Here is a 27174-nt window from a genome sequence, read left to right as displayed (position 1 = left end):
CTTTAGAGAGCATTAGTAGAAAAATCTCTCACGTTATAGTCTCTGACAACTTCCTTGAAGCAGTTGGAGACTCGTGAGATGCTGTTAAACACTGGTTTCTGTGAACAGAAGAACCTACTGCGAAGACTCAGCTTCTCATGTCAAGCCTTTTCATTTTTAGGATTGCTTTTGCTGACTCTTGTAGCCAGCTGAGAGAACATAATGCTGGTGAAGGGTTACATTTCCTTTTTAAATTGAGGTGTATCTTGTGAAGGGATAGAAGCCCATGAATAACAAGTAAAATGGGGTGAATGATGAAAAGGCAGGTGAAACATACAGTTAGTTCATATGCAGGATAAAAATTTCCCAGGCTGCTGTTGCAGTCAACTCTTTTGTAATATAGCCCTCCTCTTACTTCTCTGAAGCTCAGATATATTTTGTCTTTGTTTATTTTTTAGTTGAGGTATAGTTGATACATACATTTTGGGTATATAACATAGTGACTCACAATATTTAAAGGTTGTATTCCATTTATAGTTACTACAAAATATTGGCTATATTCCTTGTTCTTATAATGGTAGCTTATACCATTTATGTATTTTGTCTTTAAATATGATTTTCATAAAACTGTTTATAAATATTTCATAGCCTATAAGTTAAAAAACTTATCTGTTTTTAGTACTGTCAAAGTAAGATTAATACATACTTAGAGAATTAAGATTTATAGTTATTTAATAGAAATATTTACTTTGGAAATCTTTGGATAACAATGAGTGCTTTTATAGATATTTTTGAAATTATATTTGTAGTGATAATTGTTGGGTTTATGATAGAAAATTGTAGCGTACTGATTCCATGTTGAAGATGTTGTCCTTTAAAATCTATAGTGAAAGTTAGTTTTGTGCATCAACTGAATTTTATATAATAGTTTTAGTTGAGTCTGAACAGAATTGTTCAAATATAATATGGTTCTTAGTTCACCTATAAGTGATTATTCCAATTTACAGAAAAGTCCAAATTTAGTACTGAAAGTGAGAAAATGTATTTGTAAAGGAAGTAGAGTTTCTATAGTAGCATATGAATATCATCTGGTGCTTGGAGAATTTAGTTTCTCTGTTAAATGATTGTCTTTCTCTTAGATTTAAAATTCAAAGGCTAAACACATAAAAGCTGACCATGTAGTTACGATTTTTAGAAGTAAATGTGTACATAAAATAATTATCAAAGAATCTGAACTCTTCCAATGCATTTTTTATTGTAAAAATTAATTCATATATTTAGCAGTTCTTGACATGTGGGTATTTGCAGACAAATAACTAATTTTGGGGACACAATTATTCTGGAGGTCAAATCAGCTCAAATACATTCCTCACTACTTTTCTTGGAAAACAGTCTATTGCACTGCTTCTCACAGGTTTTCTAGACAAACTGTGATGCTTCTCATATGTTAGAGGACAAAGGAAATCTGAGTGTCTCTGATTTTAAAAAGAATAATACTATCATAAAATACTTAGACTGTGGGTACATGGCTACACACCTGCATGATGTTGTATCAGCCTGTAGTACTTACTCAGTTCAGCTCTACAGTGGAACTGCTAGGCGTGTTTTCTGAAGTGCAGTACTGTAGCACTTTTGTGTTGTTAAAATTACTTATTTCATTTTACAACACTGTTGATAGTATTCCTTTCTAGGTGTTATTTTAAAATAGATTGTCATATCCTCAAGTAACCAGATTTTAAATTTGGAGAAGTCTGGTGATTCAGCTTCAATATGTAATGATGTTTTTTAAGTGCTGGGTATTATTACTAATTGTCTAGAATATTATCTCTTCAGCTCAGTGCCTGTACAGAATGTTCAGTTCACACTGAGTCTTGGCTATTTTGTACGTGTGTGTATGTTTTTAACTGAAATAGGTAGAGTAGCTGGCTAATCTTTAATGTAGTATATTACAAAAAACAAATTGGGAAGTAGAGAAAATGAAACATCGCTGCTGTTTCAGTGCACTTCCATTTAGTCTTTTCATAATCCTTATGTTATATAATTGTAATCATGGTTGTCCATATAATTTTGTATGCTCCTTTTTCTTTATTTAGCATTATATTAGGAGAACTTTTCCATGTTGCTAATGTACTAACATTTTAATGGCTTTGTCAGAATGCATGTACATCGTTAACCATCTCCCTGTTGATCAGCACTTAGATTATTTTCTATTTTCATTATTATGAATAATACTATAACAACTTTATAATATAGCTTATTCCATATTTGAATTTTTTCTCAGGATAAAGTCTGACCCATAAATTTCTACTCTTTTTTGTTATTTTTAAGTTATTTAAATATAGTCATTATAAAAGAAAACCCACATCATAGTATTAATACCTTTCCCCCATTGTTTTTGCCTACAATTCTGCAAAATGAGTAAAATATTCTGCTTGGATTAGGGAAGTTTCCAGAGTGAATTAACGTTCATAAACCCTGTTTCCTTTTCATGTACCCTGTTTTTGCTGAAGTTCTGTGTTTTGTATGATTGGTTGCACTTTAAAATGTAGATTAACTCATAACATTGTTTGCTTTTTTATTGTCATGTTGTGTTTGTTCAGGAAATAAATTTATTTTTTTTTCAATTTGTGTAGTATAGGCCTGATAATACCAAAGGCATTCAGTGGAACATATTTTTTTGAAGAACCCTTTAAAATAGTTTCTTTTTAAACAATGTGTAAGATTTATGCATGTTTATATAACAAACAAAAATCACATGTGTATTTAAGTGTTTTGTTAGTTGCTGATAATTTGTCACAGAGTTTTCTTGGAGTCTTAAGTCTCACAAAACATCTTATTTTTGTGCATCCACACATGCCAATAAGTGAATCATGGTGCCTTTCCCAAGCCTTGTATGAACAGGACTGGGGTAAGGGCTGTTTTTTTCCTTATCATGGGTACTTAGTATAAGCTTTACAAAGAAAATTCCATGTTTCTCAGGCAAAAAATTAGGAATTAAAGTAGAATTTAAGAGTGCCATTTTAGGCCAATAGTAAGTACACCTTTTGGCACTGAATGAACACCTGATGGAAAACTTTATTATTTTAAATGGAATTGGATTTTAATATAGGTTGTTTATTTAATAATCATATATTTGTAGGTGCTTGATACATTTCTGCAGTAGTAGCTGTGTGTCCATATCTTTGGAAAGTCATTGTCACCCTGCACTTATTTCTGTTCCTGGCAATTGTCACTGTTACTGGAAAGCATCAGCAACTAGAGGAACACATTTATTACAGAATCATATTTTCAATTTAATTAAATTTACTTAGCTTTAGCCTAATATTTTTCAAGATCATCCTGAAGTTTTCAAAATATTTGATAGATCAATTTGCATGATTAATGTAGGAGTATGTGAAAATTTGGATAGATGTGTAAAAACTTTAAAGGTCAAAGCATAGTTAATCTGTTAGAGTGAATTTTGTTATGTATTTTGGGAAGTGGCTTGAAAAGTAGATTTCCGTTGCAAAATGTGATTATGTATTAGATTTCTGAAGGCTCCAGCTTACAAGTATTGCACTAGCTGGTTTATGCCACTGGGTGGTAGTATCATTTTATTTTCATTTATGTAGACTCTAGACCAGTGGTTTCCAAACTTTTTAGACGCAACTATCTCCTTGTACTCTTAACGATTGTTGAGGATTCCAAAGAGTTTTTATTATGTGGGTAATATGGATTGGTATTTATTATATTAGAAATTAAAGCTAAGAAATTAAAAAAATAGTTCATTTAAAAATAAGTTAAAAACCTATTACATGTAAGTATAAATGCTTTAATGAAAACTACCTGTGTTTCCCAAAACACAGTTTAGTGTGAAGAAAAACCTTATTTTACAGCTTTGCTTATCTTATTGTTTAACTTAATAGAAGATAACTGGACTTTCATGCCTGTTTCTACATTCAGTCTGTTGTGATATGTTTATTTGGTTGAAATATATCAAGAACATCTGCCCTTCGTGAAGATAAGTGTTTGGAAAAAGGAGGACCTCATAGCTCCTCAGAGGGTCTCAGGACTCTAGGATTTTGAGATCAGACTTTGAAAACTGCTGCTCTAGACTTTTGCTTTTATTCACAAAAGAGGCTTGATGATTGGGTGGGAATTCTGATAAATAAAAACTTTTTGTTGTTTTTTTCTGTTAGTTTGCATTTTATTCGTTTCGTAGTACTAGCTGTTTTTTCTTTTTTTAATACCTCATACATTTCTAGCAGCTTTTTGCTGGGATAAAGAAATAGGCACTGGCTTACTTACTCATTCTTGATGTTACTATTCAGCTTCTTAGTTAATCTAGAGGTTGCCAGCCTTTCCACTTTTCTGTCTCTTTCCTTATTCCCTGCAGGGGGAGTAGAGTGGGTTTGTTATTTTTGTCGTGAAGTGTCTTCCAGGACCGTGCTGCAAAATAGTAATGCTGCCTCGAATCTCAGAATTCTGGCATTTGCTGTTATTAATAAGACTGGTTAGGATTTTGAGGATGGTGCGGGGTAGGATCCTGAAGTGACAAAAGCAAATGCCACAATGGTCCTAGCTTAGCCTGAGGCTTAGTTCTTTTATACTTTGCACCCTCCCCCCCACCTTATAACTTCAACTGTCTCTGTGAAATACTTTCTTGATATCACCCAGTGCCTAGCATATGCTTGACAGATGGCAAACATCTAATAAATATATGATGAATGAATGGTTGGATTACTGAGCTCATGTAACTCTTATAGTGAGCATTTGTCCATTTTTATACCTCCCATGGATGTATGAGAACCTTGTTTAAGGGGAAAGTGAGGAGCTGGCAGTAAAAGGTCTGCCCTGTGTTTGTAACTGATAGAGGACTATTCTTAAGGTATATTACATTTTTCCTAGAAATGTTTTCACAGGTTTTTGTTTGAAAATGAAAATTGCCTGAGATACATTGAATTTTGCTTTGGAAGAACACCATGTGTTCTTGCAACATTTGGCGGCAGTTGGTGCTTAGCCTTCCCGTTGATGTGTGCCATGGCCACGGTTTCCCCGCGCACTCCTGCATGTTGGCAGAAGGCTCGTCAGCTGGGGCTGATGCACGCTTTCTTTCTCCCCACTCACTCATGTTGTTGGGAATTGGAAGGTAAATTATGTAGGCCTTCAGAACATACCTCTTGAGTACTCAACGTTAAAATCCTAGTGTAGATTCTTTTTACAAAGCGGAGTGGGGGCGGAATTCATGTTTAGATTATTACAGGCCATGGACTCCACTTACTGTATCTGGTGGTCGCAGGATCAGAAGGTGAGATGTTTCTGGTTAGTAAGTGGGCTCTCAGCATATCCTCTTTCAGCATTGAAATGGGATTCGTTTTTGGAGGCGCACTTCCTTTAAGGAAGTGGCTTCATTTGTGGTACAGTGTAGAATGTGTTTGAAATAAGTTTTCTGTACATGGATATAGAAACGTGTTTTACTGCCTCTTTAAAATTTTGTTTTGGGGGGACTTAACATTTTCGTAAAGCATGATGGAGATGGAAAGCAATGAGTTTTTGTGTGTCTATCAGAGGTATAATGTGGTGAATTTTGTTGAGAGTTTGAAGCCATCAGTAACTGATTGGTTCAAAAATTCTGATTCAGTAAGGTATGTTACTGCTCAGCTGAGCCTGATCAATGCCAGCATTCTTAGTTTTAAAAAATAATGCAAGGTAAGGATTGTTCCTTAAATCCTGTATAGTTAAGTTGATTTATCATCCAAGGGAAAAGTTGGAGGACTCAGTTCTTACATTTCAATGAAGATGTTGAATTAAAAGTCTCAAAGGTGTCCTTTTAGGTATAAAATTACATGGTTCTTAGACAAGGTGGCAGAGCGTAGGAAGAAAGGATTAAATTTAGATGAGAACTTTGGAACCAGATCTGTCCTACATTAATCATTATATGATGGATAATCAAGTGACTTAACTGTTTTGGAGTATTAAACACTAAAATTACAATACCATATAGAATGTACTAAAATTTACTGAGTATGGTTAGGAAGATTAACTTTTGGAAAATTATATCCAAAAGGAACTTTGTGGCATTGATTTTTGTTGTTGTTGATTAAGAAATTGAGAGCCCTGTATCTATTTTTATACTGTATTGGATTCTGGAATTTAAAAAAAAGGAAGTTTCACTTGGTATTGACTATGTACAGTTTTATTTTGCTTAATTGACAGAAGCTTTTCACTTAAAACTCAGTCTTGCTGGAAGAATATCATAACTATCTTCAGGTTCTCTAGAACCTGATTTAAGATATTTCTGTGAAGTGCTTAGAAATGCTAAGATACAATCTTATATGCTGAATATTAGCTGTAATGAAAAAAATGGTGATGACATCCAAACATTAAAAAATACCATCATTCCTTTTTCCATGTTTTTCTTTCCCAGATGTAAGCCTTCAGCTCAAACTTAAGCAGTACGCACCCTGTTACAAGATTTCTTTCCTGTAATTGATCACTTTACTTGACTGCTTTTTGAGAAACAAGGAAACCAATTTCTTATTATGAGCAAGAGATGTTTATTTATGCTGGACACCAGAATTTATAGTAAAAGAATATCTAAAACAGAGATAGCATCTTCCTTTAAATATTTTATTTACCAGCATATTTATGTCTAAAGATTATCATCTTGGTGTTTGCAGGCAAATATCACTGAAGTTGGAGTAGGCATCTTTAAAAATAATTAAACCTAATTAATATGCCTTTAAAATTTAGACCTTATTTGAGCTATGGTTTTATACTTTGGGCATATAAAATGAATAAATTGGATAGGTTTTTTTTTTTTTTTTAAGTATCAAATGCATGATTGCCAGAGAAGTTTTTTTGTTTTTTAAGGTAGTAAGCAAAGAAAGTTGTGTTTCCCAATTGTTAGCAGAATTCCACCTTTTTGTTGCCTTTTTCTATACCTACTATACTTCACCATTAAGAAAATGCTTTAGAATACAAGTTTGTGTCTTTAGGTATGCAGTTTCTTTGAGAAAACCACTATCTGTTAAGTGAAATTGTAGTTAACGAAGGGGCATTTTCATGGGATATCATCGGTTGAAGTTCCCCATTTCTTACACCACTGGAAGTGAAAATACTGCACGTGTCAATGAATTGTCACCCTGAGTATTTATTTCTTAAAAGGATTAAAACCCATCTTGAAAATTGATATTTTATTTATAGTTCTTCTCTTTGGTGAAGGGAAGTCTTCTATTCTTTGAGGACTAAAGAAGATAGTTGAGGATGATAATAGCACTAGGATTTTCACAGGATATTATTCTGTCAGTAGAGAGACAAAGAGGGGGAGAGAGAGAAAGTGTGTGTTTACACACATACAGTGCACACATGCACACACACACACGCATGTATACGTAGATATACGTAAACACACATACTCATGTATTTTTGGTGTCTAGTTACTCAGCTCTTGTACCCATGCTATCAGATTCTGTTTGATGCTGGGTGAGCTGTCCTTAAAGATCTTAACTATTGTAGCCTAGGTGACTGTTTTTGCAGAGCCTGTATTCTTACTTAATTCACCCCAAAGCTTCCTGCTAGTAGTGCCTTTTTGTACACTTTTGAATCAGGAAAAGATTTCTTACTGCTGCTGCTGCTAAGTCACTTCAGTTGTGTCCGACTCTGTGCGACCCCACCGACAGCAGCCCACCAGGCTCCCTCGTCCCTGGGATTCTCCTAGTTAGCTACATTAATTTGAAACTTATATAAATAGTAGGTTTCATATCAAAATACATTGCTTAAATATATGATTCAGTCAGTAAATGTTTAGGAAAAAAACCCTGCTTTTATTATATGGTTAAAAGGTTTTTGTTTTTGTTTTTTTTGAAAATACGATTAGTCAAAGAATAATTTTTTCATTCTTAAGAATATCCCAGTGAGTATACAATAGTGTTACCTAGTTATTGATAATAGACAAGAACTTGCATAGCAGACAAAGAAGCAATTACAATTATATGCTACAGAAGTGGGTACAAGTATTCATTTCTATGAATTTGCTATCCATAATGACACTTGTGGGGAGAGTCAGACAAATCTTTAGTCATTTCATATTTTTTCCAACTTTGAACCTAAGGTCATACAGTATAAGCCATCCTAATATCTGAATCCAGAACTCAATGACAAATTGCTTTCAGTGACTGGACATTTCTTGTGGCTTTGTTGAACTACCACTCAAATACCTCTTGGCTTTAAACAATGATGAGTTTTTTAACATGTCCTACTGCTGCTGCTCTTAGTTCCCATCAACTGAATATAAAACACTTTAGCTCAATGATAGTATTTCTTGAGATACTTGTTTTCTCCTGTTTTCATTATAGCTTTTGAGGAACTTGAGAAAGCCCTGAGTACAGCCCAAAAAACAGAAGAAGCACGGAGAAAAATGAAAGCAGAAATGGACGAGCAAATAAAAGCCATTGAAAAAGCAAGTGAGGAGGAGCGTATCAGACTTCAACAGGAATTAAGTCACTTGAAGCAGGAGGTTGTTGATGTCACGAAAGTAAGAATAATTCTAGATTGCAGTGGGTTACAGCAGTTTTGAAACTTAAGTCTTATACTCTTCCTACACTCTCTACAGTAAAGAAGAGTAAATTTATATTTTAGACCGTGTCCATTTCAAGATATTCAGAATATAGGAAAAAAGCATTCTGATAAAGAAATGAATGTGTATCTTTTTGAGTATACTTCCCAGAGATAATCTCTGCATATAATTTCTCTTTTTTGTTTTCTAACCCTCTCTTTAATTTTTTTTTAAAAAGATGGCATGTTGTTTTTAATGTTCTGTATTGTGCTTTTCCAAATTGATAATCTGTCTTAGTTATTGTTCTTTATTATTGAGTTAATAATGATACCCCTTTTGTTTTAAAGATGGCTCAGGATTTCATTTTATGAATAGCTCATAATTTTATCAGTCTTCTGCTGATGGACAGATATTTAGGCTTTCAGTTTTTATTGTTGGAAATTGTGAATATCCTTATCATATTCTCTAACACCTGTTTCTTTAGATTCCTAGAAGTGGAATATTGCTCAGGCAAAAGTTAACGTGTATTTTTAATTATTGCCTAGTTGCTACAAGCTTGGTGGAGGACTGTTTATACTCAAGTATTAGAATATGTTCCCGCCCTGACAAAGATGTTGTTACCTGACTTTTTAAAAATCTTTATGAGCTAAGTTAAAAATGACATCGTCTCTTACCAATATGACATGTTTTGGTATGTTTACATGGAATTTATAGTTTTCTATTTTGAGTTGCCTGATCAAATCCTGATTCCTTTTCCTCTTGGACTATTGGACTTTTTCTTACTGATTTCTTACTGAAACTTTTTATTTATAGTAAGAATTAGCCCTTGGAGATAGGTGTTTTTATCCAACTAATTTTCAATTTGTTGTCTTTATCTTTTTTTGTTGTTTTTTTGGGGGAGGGAAGATATGCAGAAAAGTTTTCTTTTCCTTAAATGTTAGCAAATTTTTGTTCTGCTTTAAGACATTCTCAACTGAGTTAAAAAAAAATTGTTTTTCTCATGTGACACTTTTATGCTTTCATTTTTTATGGTTAAATTTTTGATCCACCTGAAATTTATTTAGTGTGAGGAGTGAGGTAGGGACCCAACCTAAATTTTTTCCAGATGACTACCTAGTAGTCTTCAAATCATTTCCTTCGTAACCTTTGTTTTCCCTCTGACATGCCATACTACCTTTATTACATACTAAATTATTGCAGTGCTGGGTATGGGTCGTCTGGATTCTCTGTTCTGTTCCACTGCTTTGTCTGACCATATGCTGGTATTACACTAATACCAGATTTACAATATGTTCTAGTTTTATATTGTTCTACTGCTTGATAGCCCCTCCTCATTACTCTTATGTTCAGAAGAGATTGGCTATGATTCCATGTTTATTTTGTCCAGCGGGCCTTCCCTCATTTGCTTGGTAGTTTTATTTGATTTTATTAAATTTTTGAATTTATTTAGGGTGGTTTGACATTTTTGTAAGATTTGAGTCTTCCTATTCAAGGCAAGCCACTCTAGTACTCTTGCCTAGAAAATCACATGGACGGGGGAGCGTGGTGGGCTGCAGTCCATGGGGTTGCTACTAGTCGGACACGACTGAGCGACTTCACTTTCGCTTTTCACTTTCACACATTGGAGAAGGAAATGGCAACCCACTCCGGTGTTCTTGCCTGGAGAATCCCAGGGACGGGGGAGCCTGGTGGGCTTCCGTCTATGGGGTCACACAGAGTTGGACACGACTGAAGTGACTTAGCAGCAGCAGCAGCATTCAAGGCAAGCCACTCTAGTACTCTTGCCTAGAAAATCACATGGACGGGGGAGCCTGGTGGGCTGCAGTCCGTGGGGTCGCTACTAGTTGGACACGACTGAGCGACTTCACTTTCGCTTTTCACTTTCACACATTGGAGAAGGAAATGGCAACCCACTCCGGTGTTCTTGCCTGGAGAATCCCAAGGACGGCGGAGCCTGGTTGGCTGCCGTCTTTGGGGTCACACAGAGTCGGACACGACTGAAGCAACTTAGCAGCATCAGCAGCATTCAAGAAAGAATAAGACCAATACTTAAACTTTGTAGTAAGTAGTAGTACATGCCTTGAAAGGTAGGCATAATTAGATGGGTGCAGCCAGGGCACCTTGCCCACGATGGAGTGCCCTCTCTGAACGCATCCTTATTCCCCTTGCTACGCTTCCTCATCCTGTTTGGTGGGAACATCTTTGTAAGATGTGGAATTGGAGCTTCAGCCCCATAGGATTGACTATTGAAGCTGCAGCTCTTCATGTCCTAAATGAGGAGCAACACTTTACTGGTTTTTCTTTAAACTCTCAAGAATTTGGTGACTTTTGATTTATGTAGGAAATATGTTCTGATTTTTCCTCTTAGGAATCTGTTAGCTTGATGACTGAACTGTAATAAAGTATTATTTTGTTGTAGAGTGACATGTTTTATCTGGATGTTTCACTTTTAACTATTTGGCTGCTTTTCAGAAATCCTCAGAACAAATTGCTAAATTACAGAAGCGTCATGAAGAGGAGCTGGCTAGCAAAGAGCAGGAACTGACGAAGAAGCTTCAGACCCAAGAAACGGAACTTCAGGAGCAAATGAGGATAGCTCTTGTAAGTACCTACAATATTTTGTTTTTCCCTCATTATAAAGTTGTCATGCCCTCACCCCTGCCTTCTAGGTTGAGGTCACACTACTCTCAGCCTTGACCTTTGAGGATGCAGAGAGACTGACTGTAGGCAGGAATGAGGCTGTCAGAATTTGTTAATTTAGTATTATCTGAAAATTAAATTTGCTCATTTAACAAGCTTTCGTTAATCAGTTTGTCTGTGGATCATTCCTCTCACCCTGGCTGTAGGCTATAATTCCGTTCCGTTCCGTTCCGTCGCTCAGTCGTGTCCGACTCTTTGCGACCCCGTGGACTGTAGCCTACCAGGCTTCTCCGTCCGTGGGATTCTCCAGGCAAGAATACTGGAGTGGGTTACCATTTCCTTCTCCAGGGGATCTTCCCGACCCAGGGATCGAACCCGGGTCTCCCGCATTGGAGGCAGACGCTTTAACCTCTCAGCCACCAGGGAAGCCCAGGCTATAATTAGGGGGAAATAAAGGGGAGGATAGGTTAACTGAAGCAATTGGCCAGCAACTGCATAATTTAGGAAGAATGTCTTGATAGATATCAGATACCAGACTGAATGTATCAGAGCTTAAGGCTCTGAAAGTTTGCTTGAATGCATTTTAAAGAGGATAAAATGAAAATGACCAAGTTCACAGATGGCACAGTGGTAAAGAATCTACCTGCCAATGCAGGGGACACAGGAGATTCGGGTTCGATCCCTGGGTTGGGAACATTCCTTGGAGGAACAAGTATTCTTGCCTGGAAAATCCTATGGACAGAAGAGCCTGGTGGGCTGCAGTCCATGGGGTCACAAAGAGTCGGACACGACTGAGTGCACATGCAGTTTTCCTTTTAAGTAGAATGATATCAGTGATTTTCAATCTATATGATGTTAAAAAAAAGTAGAGTAAAATAAGAAAAAACTGGCTGAATTAACTAAAAAAATAACCAAAAAAGCAAAGATAAGAAAGAGTTGTTGGCATGGTATAATTTGAAAGTTTGAAACGAAAAATATTTTACTTAAATTGTGAAAAGCCTATTTAGATAAGTTACCTTAAGAAGTATTAATGCCCAAAATGTAGATTATTGTTTTTACATGAAGTTATTATCCATAAGATAATAGGTATAATTAAAAAATACTTCTAGCGTGAAAGGATGAGAAATAGTTTTTATAATTTTCATCTCCTTTCTTTCCCATATTTCTGTTTTCACTCTGGTTTGGACCTGGGGTTCTGAGGCTTTGCAGCAGCTGTGATCCTTGAACTGAGTCAGGGAGTTCTGTAATCTCTGTGGGGCCACCAGACACATGGATTTACAGTACTGTTGGCTGAGGTTAGGGGTTTAGTTCATGGTTGCGAAATATACATCTGTATGGGCACATATTTGTATTCTTTGTTGGTCCAAAAAGGATTTGAAGTTGTTTACAAGAGTACTTAAAAATTACGACAGGACAGCATAAGTTTAAAATAGTAGCATGGAAATTAAGGGAACAAAGCGAGACACTCAGGACATAAATGGAGCCAGGGATGGTGCTAAAAATGCCTGAAATAAGACCTGCTGTGGGCTTTCATTCTGGAGTAATTGGGGCACTGTAATTGGAGAAGGAAATGGCAACCTACTCCAGTATTCTTGTCTGGAGAATCCCATGGACCAAGGAGCCTGGTGGGCTACAGTCCAGGGGGTCGCAAAAGAGTCAGACATGACTGAGCAAGTAACACACAATTGGGGCACTGGACTCTGAACACTGACATTGTTAATACTATGTTTTGGGAATCGATCATTTCAGACATACTCCGACTAGTGAGCGCAGGACACAAATAGCACAGGAAGCACACATACCTGCACATGTGCTTGTCCCCTTCCACTCCTCTTCCTATCTAGTTTCTCAAATAAGTTAGTTTGGCTTTGAGAGTCAAAATTCTGCAGACTATTAGCATTTCCTCTTTTATATTTATAGGCATAGATGGTAATGCATTTAAATTATAGTTTATGTTAAATAGTTCAGTATGTTTAAAATGATGTTTCAAAATTGATGTTATAGAAACTAATTTTTTTAAAATCAGTCTGCTTACAGTATGGTACAAAATCTTTCCTTAAAGCAATATACTTCACCAGAGTGAAAGAGGCCGGATCTTCTTAGGAGCTGTATAGGCTTTTAGAGTTCCTTGATCTAATCCACGTATACACATGTAATCTCATTTTGATTAGCTTTTCCATGTGGGGTTCCCTGTCATAGTAAGGTATTTCTCACAAATTATATAAATTTACAGCCTGAACTTATATAAATGATATAAGTCTATGGCCTAGAGTTGAAATATCAAACTCCAGAGAAGTGGTAGTGACAATTATGTGACCCTACATGTTCAGTGATATTTTGCAAAGCATTTTAAGTAATGAATACATAGTAGACACACTTCCCAGGTGGTGCTAGTGGTAAACAGTCCACCTGCCAGTGCTGAAGACGGAAGAGACAACAGGTTTGATCCCCTGGAAAAGATCATGCCAACCCACTCCAGTATTCTTGTCTGGATAGTCCCACGGACAGAGGACCCTGGCGGGCTACAGTCCATGGAGTCTCAGAGAGTTGGACATGACTGAAGAGACTTATTTAGCACACACACGCACAGTTGGGTTACTGGAAACAGAATTTTTCATATTGAAACAGAATTGTGGCAAAGACTGGCCAGACCATACTGGAAAAGCCACTGTGGCCTGTTTCTGCAGACCAGAGCGTGAGAAGAGAGAGGCAATGATGCTGCCTAGCTCACGGGTCTGGTGTGCAGGTCAGATGGAAGGAATGATTCCTGTGGCAGTGCTCTGAGAATGCTGAAGATCTGCAAGGGTCTAAGGTGGTATGGTTGTTTTTGGCACAGGAAAAAAGTCAGTCAGAATATTTGAAGATCACTCAAGAAAAAGACCAGCAAGAATCGTTGGCCTTGGAAGAGTTAGAGTTGCAGAAGAAAGCAATCCTCACAGAGAGTGAAAATAAACTTCGGGACCTTCAACAAGAAGCAGAGACATATAGAACTGTAAGTTGAAACACTATTCAGGGCCCCGGGCTATGGGATTTACTTGTATTAATACATGAAAACTCTTCTTATTTCTACAGTTGATATAAAGTTGTAGAGAAGGCTTTGTTTTAGATATACATATACGTGCACTCCTGGAAATGGCAACCCGCTCCAGTATTCTTGCTGGGGAATCCCATGGACAGAGGGGCCTGGTGGGCTAGAGTCCATGGGGTCGCAGAGTCAGGACACAGCTAAGCTCGCACACAGTCGCACACTCTGTGGGTAGTCAGAGCTGTTTGTGGGGCGGTTTGCTGTCTGCCTCATGGTGCTCCTGACTCTCTGCCTTTCGTTGACTGTGTTTGTCAGGCACTCACTCCGATTCTGTGCCCTCAGTAAGCAGTGCGGCATCCTCGCTCCACTGCTTACTCACCTTCATCCTTAGGAAGAGGCCTCCTTTTGTAGGCAGCATTTGCCCTGACACCTTCTTACCTCTTCACCTTCATCTCATGCCATGTCTGGACATAATTCATTTTCTGTTTGTATCAGTTTAGTTACCCTGTTGCTCTACTTTTGCACTTAATTTTTCTCCTGTTTTCCCATATTAAAAAATAGTCCTGTGATGAGCAGGTAAGTATGTCTGTCTCAGTGTGCACATTGTTAAGGCCGTCTGTTCTTTCCCTTAACAGTGCATGAAATATTTGACCTATTAGGAATAAATTAATACTGCTGCTGCTGCTGCTAAGTCGCGTCAGTCTTGTCCGACTCTGTGCGACCCCACAGATGGCAGCCCAACAGGCTCCTCTGTCCCTGGGATTCTCCAGGCAAGAATACTGGAGTGGGTTGCCATTTCCTTCTCCAATGCATGAAAGTGAAAAGTGAAAGTGCTTAGACTTTCTAAGCCTTTTTGTTCTGATTTAGACAGTGAAATAGTCTCGGTTCTTACACATATTTCTAAACTGTGTCTTATTAGCCCACTTCTAACATTTTGTAAGGTGGCATAGTCAAGGGGAATGGGTACTCAGGAGGCCTACATCTTTTACTTATTAGCTTATAAATTAATTGTACTTAATTTCCTTACATGTCACGTGAAGAGGTTGGATCTGGTAATTTCTTAATACCGTTCCAGTTCTGACATTCCTTGGCTCTGCTTAATTAACTTCAGTCAAGATTGATATTTTCATGAGATAATAATATTTTACTATTACTATTACTTTTTGTAAGCTACTTTGGTAAAATTTGGTAAATTACTTTGGTGTAAGTTCTTCTTTTTGAAAAACATTTTCTAAGTAATAATTTTTGGTATAAAAGCCAGATACATTATTTTTCTTTTAAAGTTAAGTTATAAAAATAATAGAATACTATTATAGTCCTTTTTAAAAGCAGAAAAAAAAACTTATCTTTCTACCAACAGTTATGGTTATCTAGCATATCATTTTTTCCCCCACTATGCATTCAGAATGGTTTTGAAAAGTAGATAGTTGAAATAGTTACCCAAATAGAATCTGGAATTATGAGCTGTGTAAAAAATAGAATCTTTTTTTTTTTTAATGACATGATTCCTTTAGGAACTGAGCACAGATTCTTTGTCCTTTCTAGTGTTTGATATGACATGTAAAATTGTTTATCTAAATTGTAATCTTTAAGGAGGTGTAGACATCATGTCGTGTATATCATTGCTAATAAATTAAAAACACATCTGTTTTCATTAACAGAGAATTCTTGAATTAGAAAGTTCTTTGGAGAAAAGCTTACAAGAAAATAAGAATCAATCAGAAGATTTAACTATTCATTTGGAAGCTGAAAAAAATAAGCACAATAAAGAAATTACAATCATGGTTGAAAAACACAAGACAGAATTAGAAAGTCTGCAGCATCAGCAAGATAACATTTGGACTGAAAAGCTCCAAGTCTTAAAGCAACAGCATCAGACTGAAATGGAAGAACTTAGAGAAAAGTATGAGCGAGAGAAAGAAACGCTGGTGAAAGACAGAGAGACACTCTTTCAGGCCCACATAGAAGAAATGAACGAAAAGACTTTAGAAAAGCTTGATGTGAAGCAAACAGAATTGGAATCATTATCGTCCGAACTGTCGGAAGTGTTAAAGACGCGTGACAAGCTAGAGGAAGAACTTTCTGTACTAAAGGATCAAGCGGATCGAGTGAAGCAGGAATTAGAGGCCAAGCTGGATGAACAGAAAAATCATCACCAACAACAGGTTGACAGTATCATTAAAGAACAAGAGATTTCTATCCAGAGAACTGAAAAGGCCTTAAAAGATGAAATTAACCAACTTGGGCTTCTTCTGAAGGAAAAGGACAAGCATTTAAAAGAACATCAGGCCCATGTGGAACATTTAGAGGCAGACATCAAAAGATCTGAAGGGGAACTCCAGCAGGCATCGACTAAGCTGGAGCTTTTCCAGTCACTGCAGAACACAACGCATGAGCAGGCTAAAGTCCATGAGGAGCAGCTGGCCCAGCTCCAGCAGACGTTGTTGGATTTGGAAACAGAAAGAATTCTTCTTACCAAACAGGTAGCTGAAGTTGAAGCTCAAAAGAAGGAAGTTTGTGCTGAGTTAGACAGTCACAAAATCCAGGTGCAGGATCTACTGCAGAAGCTTGAAAAACAGAATCGTGAAATGGAAGAAAAAGTGACGTCTTTAACCCAGCTCTATGAATCCCAACTCAAAGACAACAACACAGAGCAGGAGCAGACAAAGCATCTCTTAATGGAGAAGGAAAATGTAATTTTGCAAATGAGAGAAGCCCAGAGCGAAGAGATAGAAATACTCAAACAGAAATTATCAGCCAAGGAGGATGGTATTCGTGTTTTGCAAGAGGAGTATGAAGCCAAATTTAAAAATCAAGAGAAGAAGATGGAAAAAATTAAGCAGAAAGCAAAGGAGATGCAAGAAATGTTAAAGAAGAAATTGTTGGATCAGGAAGCTAAACTTAAAAAAGAACTTGAAAATACTGCTCTGGAGCTCAGTCAGAAAGAAAAACAGTTCAATGCCAAAATTTTGGAAATGGCACAGGCTAACTCAGCTGGAATCAATGATGCAGTGTCAAGACTGGAGACAAACCAAAAGGAGCAAATAGAAAGTCTCACTGAGGCACACAGGCAAGAGCTCAATGATGTCATAGCAGTCTGGGAGCGGAAACTTAGTCAGCAAGCTGAAGAACTTCAGGAAAAACATGATATCCAGTTACAGGAGAAAGAACAAGAGGTAGCAGAACTGAAGCAAAAGATGCTCCTGTTTGGGTGTGAAAAAGAAGAGATGAGCAAGGAAATGGCATGGCTGAAGGAAGAGGGTGCTAGGCAGGATACCGCGTTAAAGGAATTACAGGGGCAGCTGGAGCAGAATGCTGCTCTCATGGATTCTCTCACACAGAATGAAGCTAAACTAAAAGCTGAACTTGAAAAGCTGGAGGTTGACTTGAATGACTCTCTGAAGGAAAACATTTTTCTTCAAGAGCAAGTAGCTGAACTGAAGGTGCTGGCAGAAAAAGACAGGCTCAAGGTTTTGGAGTTTACTGAGAAGCTGAAAACCACAGATGAAGAATTCCAGAGTCTGAAATCTTCACACGACATCAGTAAGAAAAGCCTAGAGGACAAAAGCCTGGAACTCAAAAAACTGTCCGAGGAGCTAGCAGTTCAGCTAGACATTTACTCTAAGAAATCCGAAGCCTTACTACAGGCTAAAACAAGTGAGCTCATCGACATCAGCAGTAGTAAAATCAGTGCCATTCTCTCTAGAATCTCCCATTGTCAACAGCACACAGCTAAAGTGAAGGAGGCACTGCTAAGCAAAACTTGCCAGGTTTCTGAATTAGAAGCACAACTTAGACAGCTAACAGAAGAGCAGAATATACTAAATAGTTCTTTTCAACATGCTACACATCAGTTGGAAGAAAAAGAAAGTCAGATTAAGAGCATGAAGGCTGATATTGAAGGTCTTGTCACAGAAAAAGAAGCCTTGCAGAAGGAAGGAGGAAATCAGCAACAGGCTGCTTCCGAAAAGGAATCTTGTATCACACAGTTGAAGAAAGAGTTGTCAGAAAACATCAATGCTGTCACCATGATGAAAGAAGAGCTTAAAGAAAAAAAAGCTGAGATCAGCAGTCTTAGTAAACAGCTAGCTGATTTGAATGCTCAGCTTCAGAATAGCATCAGCCTAGCTGAAAAAGAAGCAGCCATCTCATCACTAAGTAAGCGACATGATGAAGCACAGCAGGAATTGCTGAATCAAGTGCGAGATTTATCTTTGAAAGTTGAAACTCTGAATAAAGAGAAAACGTCTGCTCTGGAACAGGCAGATCACTTGTCCATCAAATTCTCAGAGTGGAAGAAGAAAGCACAGTCAAGATTTACACAGTACCAAAATACTAGTAAAGAATTGCAGATACAGCTTGAGTTAAAAACAAAGGAAACCAGTGAGAAGGAAGAGCAGTTAACTTTGTTGAAGGAGGACCTTGATCAACAAAAGAAAAGATTTGATTATTTAAAGGGTGAGATGGAAGATAGGAAAAGTGAGATGGAGAAAAAGGATTTTAATTTAGAGACTGAGTTAAAAGCTCAAACAGTGAGAATTGTGGAATTAGAGGAACATGTTGCTCAGAAAACAGTTGAAATTGAGTCCTTAAATGAAGTTCTTAAAAATTACCATCAACAAAAGGATAGTGAACAGAAAGAAATGATTCAGAAACTCCAGCACATCCAAGAGTTAGGAGAAGAGAAGGACAACAGGGTTAAAGAGGCTGAAGAAAAAGTCTTAAGACTTGAAGAGCAAGTATCTTCCATGAAATCTGAACTTGAATCTGTGAAGACAGAATTGGAACATGTGAATTCAATTGTGAAAGGCAAAGAAGAGGAGTTAAAAGCATTGGAAGATAGACTTGAATTAGAAGGTGCTGCAAAATTAGCAGAACTGAAGAAAAAAGCTGAACAAAAGATTGCTGCCATCAAGAAGCAGTTGTTATCACAAATGGAAGAGAAAGAACAGCAATACAGAAAAGACAAAGAAAGCCATCTGAGTGAGCTAACTGCAAAACTGCAGGAAAGAGACAGAGAAATTCACATCTTGGAAGAAAAACTGAAGTCCTCAGAAAGTTCACCACAGTCAGAAACATCAGTTGTACCCAGATTGTCGGAAAATGTGGCAGTGTGTACTGAGCAAGAAGAAGCAGATTGCCAAGGCTGTGTGCAGAGTGCATGTGAAGAAAAACTCAGTGTTTTACAAAGAAATTTAATTGAAAAGGAAATGCTAATGCAGCGGCTGGAGCAGGAAAAAGAAGAAATAATTTCCTCTCATTCTGAAATACAGTGCAAATACCAGGAGCTCCTAATAAAGATAGAACAGGCCGAAGCAAAACAACATGAAGATCGAGTGATGATAAATCAGCTTCAAGAAGAACTTGAAGGAAAAAACAAGAAACACTCCTTGCTTTCCTCCCAGCGTTTGGAAGAAGGAGATAAAAATAACACAGGGGCAAAGCAGAACTTGGAAAATGTGGTTGACAATGTCCAGAAAACGCTCCAGGGGGAGGACTTGACCTGTCAGATCTTGGAGCAAAAAATAAAAGAGCTGGATTCCTGCTTATTGAGAGAGAGGGAAGGACACAGAGTTGAAATCGAAGCGCTGACCTCAAAACTTGAAAGTTTACAGGCTCTACAACAACAGATTAATGGAAAAAGTAAACCCACAGAAGTTTTGGAAGAAAGTGCTGAAGGAAAGTCCACATCACTCGTGGTTCAGCCCAGCTTGCTTAGTAACACGGAGGCCGCACACAATGACCTGGAGTTTAAATTAGCAGGGGCGGAGCAAGAGAAGCGGAAGCTGAGCCAGGAAGTGGTTAAACTGCAGAAGGATATTCGAATGCTGCGGAAGGAGCATCAGCAAGAACTGGATATAATAAAGAAAGAGTATGAAAAAGAGATGGAAGAGAAAATCAAGTAAGCTTTTATTTATTTAATTTATTGATTGACTGTGCTGGGTCTTTGTTGCTGTGTGCAGGCTTTCTCTAGCTGCCGTGAGCAGAGGCTACTCTTCGTTGCGGTGTATGCGCTTCTCACTGTGGCGGCTTCTTCTGTTGTGGCGCATGGGATCTGGGCAAGTGGGCTCAGTAGTACTGCATGGGCTAAGTGGCTCCGAGGCATGTGGGTTCTTCCTGGACCAGGGATCAATCCTGTGTCCCCTGCATTGGCAGGGGGATCTTAACCACTGGACCACCAGAGAAGCCCCAAGTAAGTTTCTTTTTCCCCCCCAGTATGATTATTTTCAAGGTAATCTTCCCTAATGAAATCTTTTTTATGTCTTAATACAGTTAAGTTTCATAATCTAAGTTTGTATCAAGCATAAATATAGTAAGTTAAATACTGAAGAGAAATAAAAGCAATTAAATGCAAGAAGCATTGGTTTTCCATGTCTGTTTAAGGGGAAAAACCCCTTTCCTTGCATATGAGATGATTATTAGGTACATAACCCAGTAATTATTTTTTGTTTTATTACTTTTAGTATTAATGTTGTTGTATAATATAGATGTATATGGTATATGATGTATATGGTAATTTTAAGTGGAAAATGAAAATTCCCAAATCCTCAGGACCATTCCCTAGAGTTAATCATAGTTTACTTAGCCTTCCAGAAGTTTTCTGTGCCTGGAGACACACACACCCTTAAATATGGTTGATACCAGTGAGCTCAGACTATATGCACTGCTTTTTTTGTATGACAACAATTAGCTCTTCATATTTTGGTACTCAGACAAGAGCAGGAAGATCTTGAGTTGAAGCACAATTCCACATTAAAACAGCTGATGAGAGAGTTTCATACACAGCTGGCACAAAAGGAACAGGAGCTGGAAATGACCATAAAGGAGACCATCGGTAAGTAAACTTTTGAATTCAGTAAAAACCAAATCAGAATCAGTCAGCAGTGGCTATTTATAATTTAAGCTTATTCTCTTCACACTGTGCTAAGTGCTGTATGTAATTACAAACAGTAGAAAAACAATGATTCTTGCCCAAGAAAGTTCACTGATGGAAATTGTGCTGCCTGAAAGTGACTTGCCTTTCAGAGGGAAGGAGCAGGTGGAAGAACCTGAAAGCATTAGCTGATTAATTGCACTTCTGCTCCCTGAGAAGGATACATTTGATCAGTTTGATCAGTTGATTTTCATCAAGTTTATTGATAATTTGGAAAAAGGATTCTTACAGATACTGGGATATAGATACTAATTCTTGCCTAATGTATTTTCTTGTATGTGTCCATTTTTCTATTTATTAGATAAAGCCCAGGAAGTGGAGGCTGAACTTTTAGAAAGCCATCAAGAAGAGACAAATCAATTATATAAAAAAATTGCGGAGAAAGAAGATGATCTAAAAAGAACGGCCAAAAGATATGAAGAAATCCTTGATGTACTTTGTTTTCTCTCTCTCTCTTGAAATTTAGGTGAAATAGATTTCATGGTAGTGCTAAAGAAGATTGGGCTGTCAGATTTCCTGTTTTTCTAATGTAGAGGGGTTTTTTGGGGGAGGGGGAGTTCTATATTATTCAAATTAGTATTTTTCCATTGTTTACAGATTTATGAGGCGTCTAATTGATTTCTGCTAGGTTTGTAGTTTTCTGATCAGTGTCTGCTTACCAGGCATACTTGAAGCAACAGTGAGTTAGTAAGGGGAAAAATGGATTTTCTTCTCTGTCTCCCAGATTCAATCAAATTGTGAGATCACCAGACTAAGATTTGAGAGCTTATGTTTAAGATAGTGTGTGTATGAACTTAACTGGGATCTTTCCAGAAGGGCCAGTTAACTTTATTTCATCCCTACCCAATTTGCATAGTTTTTGTTGATCTCAAGGGAGAAAAAAGATGAAAAAAAAAGAATACATCAGCCAAATCTTTTATATGCAGTTGAAAGATAAATTCAGTATACTATTTATTTTACTAGTGGTGGATTAGTGTTGTCATTTTTATGTATAAAGATAAGCCACAAATGCTAGTGTGTATTCAGACTCCAGAATATTTTTGAATATAAAACAATGTAAATTATTCTTTCTTGGAGTGCAGATTCTTTAGTTACTGCAAGCCTTAGTTCACAATGTGCTGAGAACCATTTGATGATTAGGAATGGGTAAACCAGAGAATTCTGACTTAGTCTGGCTGTGGTAGCAGTAGAGGTCTGAGCCAGGAACAGATTCTAGTAATAATTATTTTAAATATAATTGAAAAAGCTGAAATTTTGGGATATGTTACATGAATATAAATGTTCAGTTCAGTCACTCAGTCGTGTCTGACTCCTTGTGACCCCATGGACTGCAGCATGCCAGGCTTCCCTGTCCCATCACCAACTCCCAGAACTTACTCAGACTCATGTCCATAGAGTCGGTGATGCCATCTCATCCTCTGTCGTCCCCTTCTCCTGCCTTCAATCTTTCCCAGCATTAGGGTCTTTTCCAGTGTGTCAGCTCTTCGCATCAGGTGGCCAAAGGATTAGAGCTTCAGCTTCAGCATCAGTCCTTCCAATGAATATTCAGGATTGATTTCCTTTAGGATGTACTGGTTGGATCTCCTTGTAGTCCAAGGAGCTCTCAAGAATCTTCTCCAACACCACAGTTCAAAAGAATCAATTCTTTGGCAATTTTTTAATATAGTTTTTGAGCTATAGATTTCAGTATGAAAGAAAATTTGAATAATTTCACATTTTTTACACTTCCCTAGAGTATATGTGTGCAAAGTGTTAAAAAATGTCATTGTTTCTTGAATGCTTAGAGAATGTTGGGATTGGAAGATACATTAAAGCTAGTTTTAGGTTTACCTTCTGTTTTTTCTTTTTTTGTGGTTTATTTATTTAATTTTTTGCAGAAGGAGAATGAGTTCAGCAGAGTTAAATGATTTCCTTAAAACTACAAAGCGAGTAGTAGAGCGCTGGCTCTGTTAGTTTCATGTATTCTATAAAGGCTTCTCTTTAAGAAAGGAGCTTGGGGAAGGGAACAGTTATATATCATGGGTAGTTAAGTCAGGGAGCTTCATGTGCAGGGGACAGACCGTGCCAGAGCTATACTCTTCCCTTTTGTGAACTCTCTCTCTGTCTCTCTGAATGTGTGTGTCAGGGCACCAGTAGCACAAGGTAGACTTTGCAGGTCACAACACACCTCTGTAGGTAGAGAGGTCAGTGAACAGGGAGACATGTGACAGTTGACCTCTGTATGGTTCCTTCTGGAGGATGTGGTGTTTACTAGAAAATAAATGGTCCTCCCAGCTTCAGGCTTGGAGCAGTAGAAACAGGAAGTAGAGGATGGGCCAGAGGAGTTGGGTGGACTCTTCCCCAGACCCCTTCCTGTACCTTAGACCAGCACTGTCCACTAGAAATACAATGCAAGCCACAACGGGGATTTAAAATTTTCTAGTATCCACATTAGAAAGAAAAGAATCAGGTGAATTTAATTTTAATAATATGGTAACTGACCCATATTATTATATCCAAGGCATTGCCATTTCAAAATGTAGTCAGTAAAAATGATATATATATATGTTATATTTAACATATTATATATATATTAATTCTTTGAGAGTCGGTGTATTTTTGCATGTATAGCCTGTCTCAGCTTGGATTAGCCACATTTCAAGTGCTCATACTTATTATACAGGGTGGCCAGCGGCTACTGTATTAGACAGTGTGGCCTCAGACTTCCAATGCCAGCTCCAGGACTGACTTGGTAATTAAATCAGTGCTCCCCATCCAAACACCCGAATACTCTCTGTCTTGATTTTTTTTTTAAAGAGTATAACTAAAAGGTATTAGTATTACCAGTATTGAGCACACACCAATATTGCTTTGATTTTGAGACATATTCTGTTACCATTCTCCCATTTAAAATTTCCAGAATTGGAGTTTTATATGAGATTTGTGTGTATTATGTAGTAGTGTTTTTTCCCTCTAAAAAAATTATTATCAGATCGATGATTTGTCTTAATGATGACATTGTAAAATGCTGTATTTTTGTCATCCATTAAAGTTATTTAATGGGATTTGTTACTAGCCAAGTGGAACACAGAGTTTCACTTTCCTGCCTTCAGGAGTGAGTCTTCGCTCACGTTCTTAGAGTCGCTTCCCCCATTGGAGAAAGCTGAGAACTTTGTCACCCTTGATTCATGCCTCCGGCCTTTCTCAGCCCCTAACACATCCGCGTCCACATCCACACACCTTTTAGGACATGAAATCTGTTTATCTTCCCTGACTTCCTAAGGAGAGAGAGAACCTTTCACCCTTTAACTGTGTTGTCTCCAGCATGGTCTCCAATGTGTAATCGGCTTTTCAGCTGTAGTGTTTCATTGAATCACATTGAACGTTCCCCTCCTCTTAATTCCACCACTTCTCCCACGGTCCTGGCTGCTGTGTTGCATCTGGGCTGGTCTGTTGTATTAATTTCCCAGTTGGTCTCTTTGCTCTTGGTTTTTCACCTCTTCCTGTCAGAGTTGCTGTCTGTCTGGAAATAAAGGTGGGGTCATATCCCTTGCCCTGAACACGTGTAGTGTCTTCCCTCCGTCCTGGTGCCCCTCCTCTGGGTCAGTCTGTGGTCCAGCTGAGCTCAGCTTTAACTCCTCCCTCCTCGTATTTTACCTCTGCTCCTGCTTTTCCTGGAGCCACAAGAGGATTCTCACACTTCATGAGTTAGTACTGTTGGCTGTCATCTCTCTTTGGACAGTTTTTCTAAGTTTTAAATTTAACTTGTATTTAAAAAAAAAAAATTGAGTCAAATATGTTCTATGGTTTAAAGCTCAAAATAATATAAAAAAGTATACTTGGAGGATGGTCCCTAAAGAAAATTGCACCCACACTGTTCTCTGTATTCTATACCCTGTTCCCTTTCTCCCTCCACAGGTGACCGTTAGTCTCTTATGTAATAGTCCTGTGTTTCCTTGTGCAGATTGGGAAAAAAAAATTGTTTCTTTTTTCCCAGTCCTACCCCGAAATTAGCTTTTTGAATGTGCTTTTCTGCAGCATATTGTTTTCACTTGGGTTTTTTGCAGCCCTTTAAAACAGAAGGAATTGCACCTGTCTTCCTTTGATATTCTATATTTATTTATATTTAGTACTTCCTTTCGACGTCATTTTTATTGTACATGTATATGTGTGTAGGAATATGTTAATGTGTCTGTCCTCTCCCCTAGACTCTTAGTATCTTGTGGGCAGGGATCTTGCTATCCATCTGGAGTCTGGAGGAACTAGCCAGATGCTTGGCACATACCAGACACTTGGTGAATTTGAAGGCAGTGACACCTGGTAGGCAAGGGAGCATTCATTTGGGAAAAGATGGTGGTGACATCTGAAAGGAACTGAGTCTGACAAGTAAGGGAGCTGACTGCCTTTCCAACCTCAGAGCAGCCTCACTGGGAGGGAGGAGCTCCTACAGCTACATTAGATACAAGACTGATTTCTTCTTGACATTTAGCACATTTTAGTGATTTGGCTTTGGCATAATAGTCTTTAAAATGTAATTTCCATTATGTGCATAAATACTTAGTTTAGTTTTTCTTACTGTTTTTACTTAAGAGGAAGAAGTGTTGCTTCCCCTCCTCCCTTTAAGAAGACAGAAAGCTTTTACAAAGGAAACCACAGAGCTATTTCTTCAATTAAAATGACACATCAAGGATTCTTTTCTGATTCTTAGTGGGCTTGCTCCAGATTGGTTTCTCCCAGCTGTCAAAGGAAATGTCAGATGTAGCTGATTGTCATATCAGAATCTGGACCTAACCAAATTCGTAGCTGTAGAGGTGATCTTTTAAACAAAGTTGAACCACATCAACAAGACATCCACACTGTATACGTGGTGGTAGAATAAAAACAGTAAATAAGACAGAACTGCAGGCAGTTATAGATTGACAGTAGTTTCTAGTCAGTAATGTGTGAGGTCTGGAGAAGGAAATGGCAACCCACTCCAGTGTTCTTGCCTGGAGAATCCCAGGGATGGGGGAGCCTGGTGGGCTTCCGTCTATGGGGTCACACAGAGTCGGACACGACTGAAGTGACTTAGCAGCAGCAGCAGCAGCAATGTGTGAGGTCAGTAATACGTTCGAGTGCCTCCGTGGCAGATGTCAGAGGCTAGTTACAAGAGACCCTTGCTGCACTTATGTTGTAAGAAGGGCTTCAGTCTTTTTTATTTGTTTGAATTTTCATGACAAATTATAAGTTATGACAAGTTATTTAGACTTTTGAGGTGTCTTATGGTTCATTTCTTTATTTTGTGCCTCTGGACCTGTTTTTGAGAAAGATGACATTTCTCATGGTTCTTTTCTTTTGTGCCTCTGGACCTGTTTTTGAGAATGATGACATTTCTTGGTTCTGACAAGTCAGCTTCTGTTAAATCAGATACCTGCTTGTGGCTGTTTTCCTGTTTAGCCTCTTACCCAGCAAACACTTGTCCTGTCTTCATTACTCAAATCTGATCAATATTCTAGCGCCAGATGTTCTTTTAACACAAAGGTTATTGCAAGATTTATAAGAGCAAGGAGTGGTCTGGACTGCTTTGTACAACAAATGATGGCAATTATCAAAGACAAATGAAAAAATGTTAGGATGGGCAGGCCTTTTAGCAGGGCAGTCGGAACAGAAGAGAGAATGATTTGTCTGCCAAATTTTGTAAGGAGTTTTCAACCAATAAGTGACGTATTATTTTTGCAGCCTTGTCTGTTTTCTGCCAAGGTCAAGGCAAATGGATTCCTTATATTAGTTAGTTACTGATTATTGGACAGTTTTGTTTCCCTTCAGAAATAGATTATAGCTGAACACTTTACTCCAAAGAAGTACTGGTATGGTTTTCAGTCTGATGTGTAGGGGATGTGCAGGTTTGCTAACTAGGACAGAGAACCATCTTGACTTGAGCAGCCCATCCCAAGGAGCTCAGGGAGGAAAAAAAACCAATATTTCTTTTGATCAGTAAGTGTCTAGCTAGTTGAGTTGTGGTGTGCATAAAGCTAGTTTATATTGGATATTTTCTGGAAATTAAATCCTAGTATGGAAGTCTTAAAACATAAATTCTGTATT

At 37.7% G+C, this 27174-nt stretch overlaps 1 protein-coding gene across 4 annotated transcripts in view; it reads left to right on the top strand.

The window, feature by feature from the left end:
• GOLGA4 (golgin A4) overlaps positions 1–27174 on the top strand; it is a 107252-nt gene that overhangs the window by 55367 nt on the left and 24711 nt on the right. For all 4 annotated transcript variants that reach the window (XM_055414660.2, XM_055414659.2, XM_055414658.2 and 1 more), the window contains 6 exons: positions 8316–8494; positions 10988–11116; positions 13992–14147; positions 15842–20082; positions 20894–21015; positions 21416–21546. In XM_055414660.2, coding sequence (XP_055270635.2) covers positions 8316–8494; positions 10988–11116; positions 13992–14147; positions 15842–20082; positions 20894–21015; positions 21416–21546 — 4958 coding nt within the window. The remainder of the gene's footprint in view (positions 1–8315; positions 8495–10987; positions 11117–13991; positions 14148–15841; positions 20083–20893; positions 21016–21415; positions 21547–27174) is intronic.

This window comes from Moschus berezovskii, chromosome 24 (assembly GCF_049115385.1).
Source record: "Moschus berezovskii isolate FMDL1 chromosome 24, NW_MosBer_1.0, whole genome shotgun sequence".
NCBI classification, from domain to species: domain Eukaryota; kingdom Metazoa; phylum Chordata; class Mammalia; order Artiodactyla; family Moschidae; genus Moschus; species Moschus berezovskii.
The sequence above is the reverse complement of the archived record's forward strand: the minus strand, read 5'-3'. Positions and strand labels throughout refer to the sequence as shown.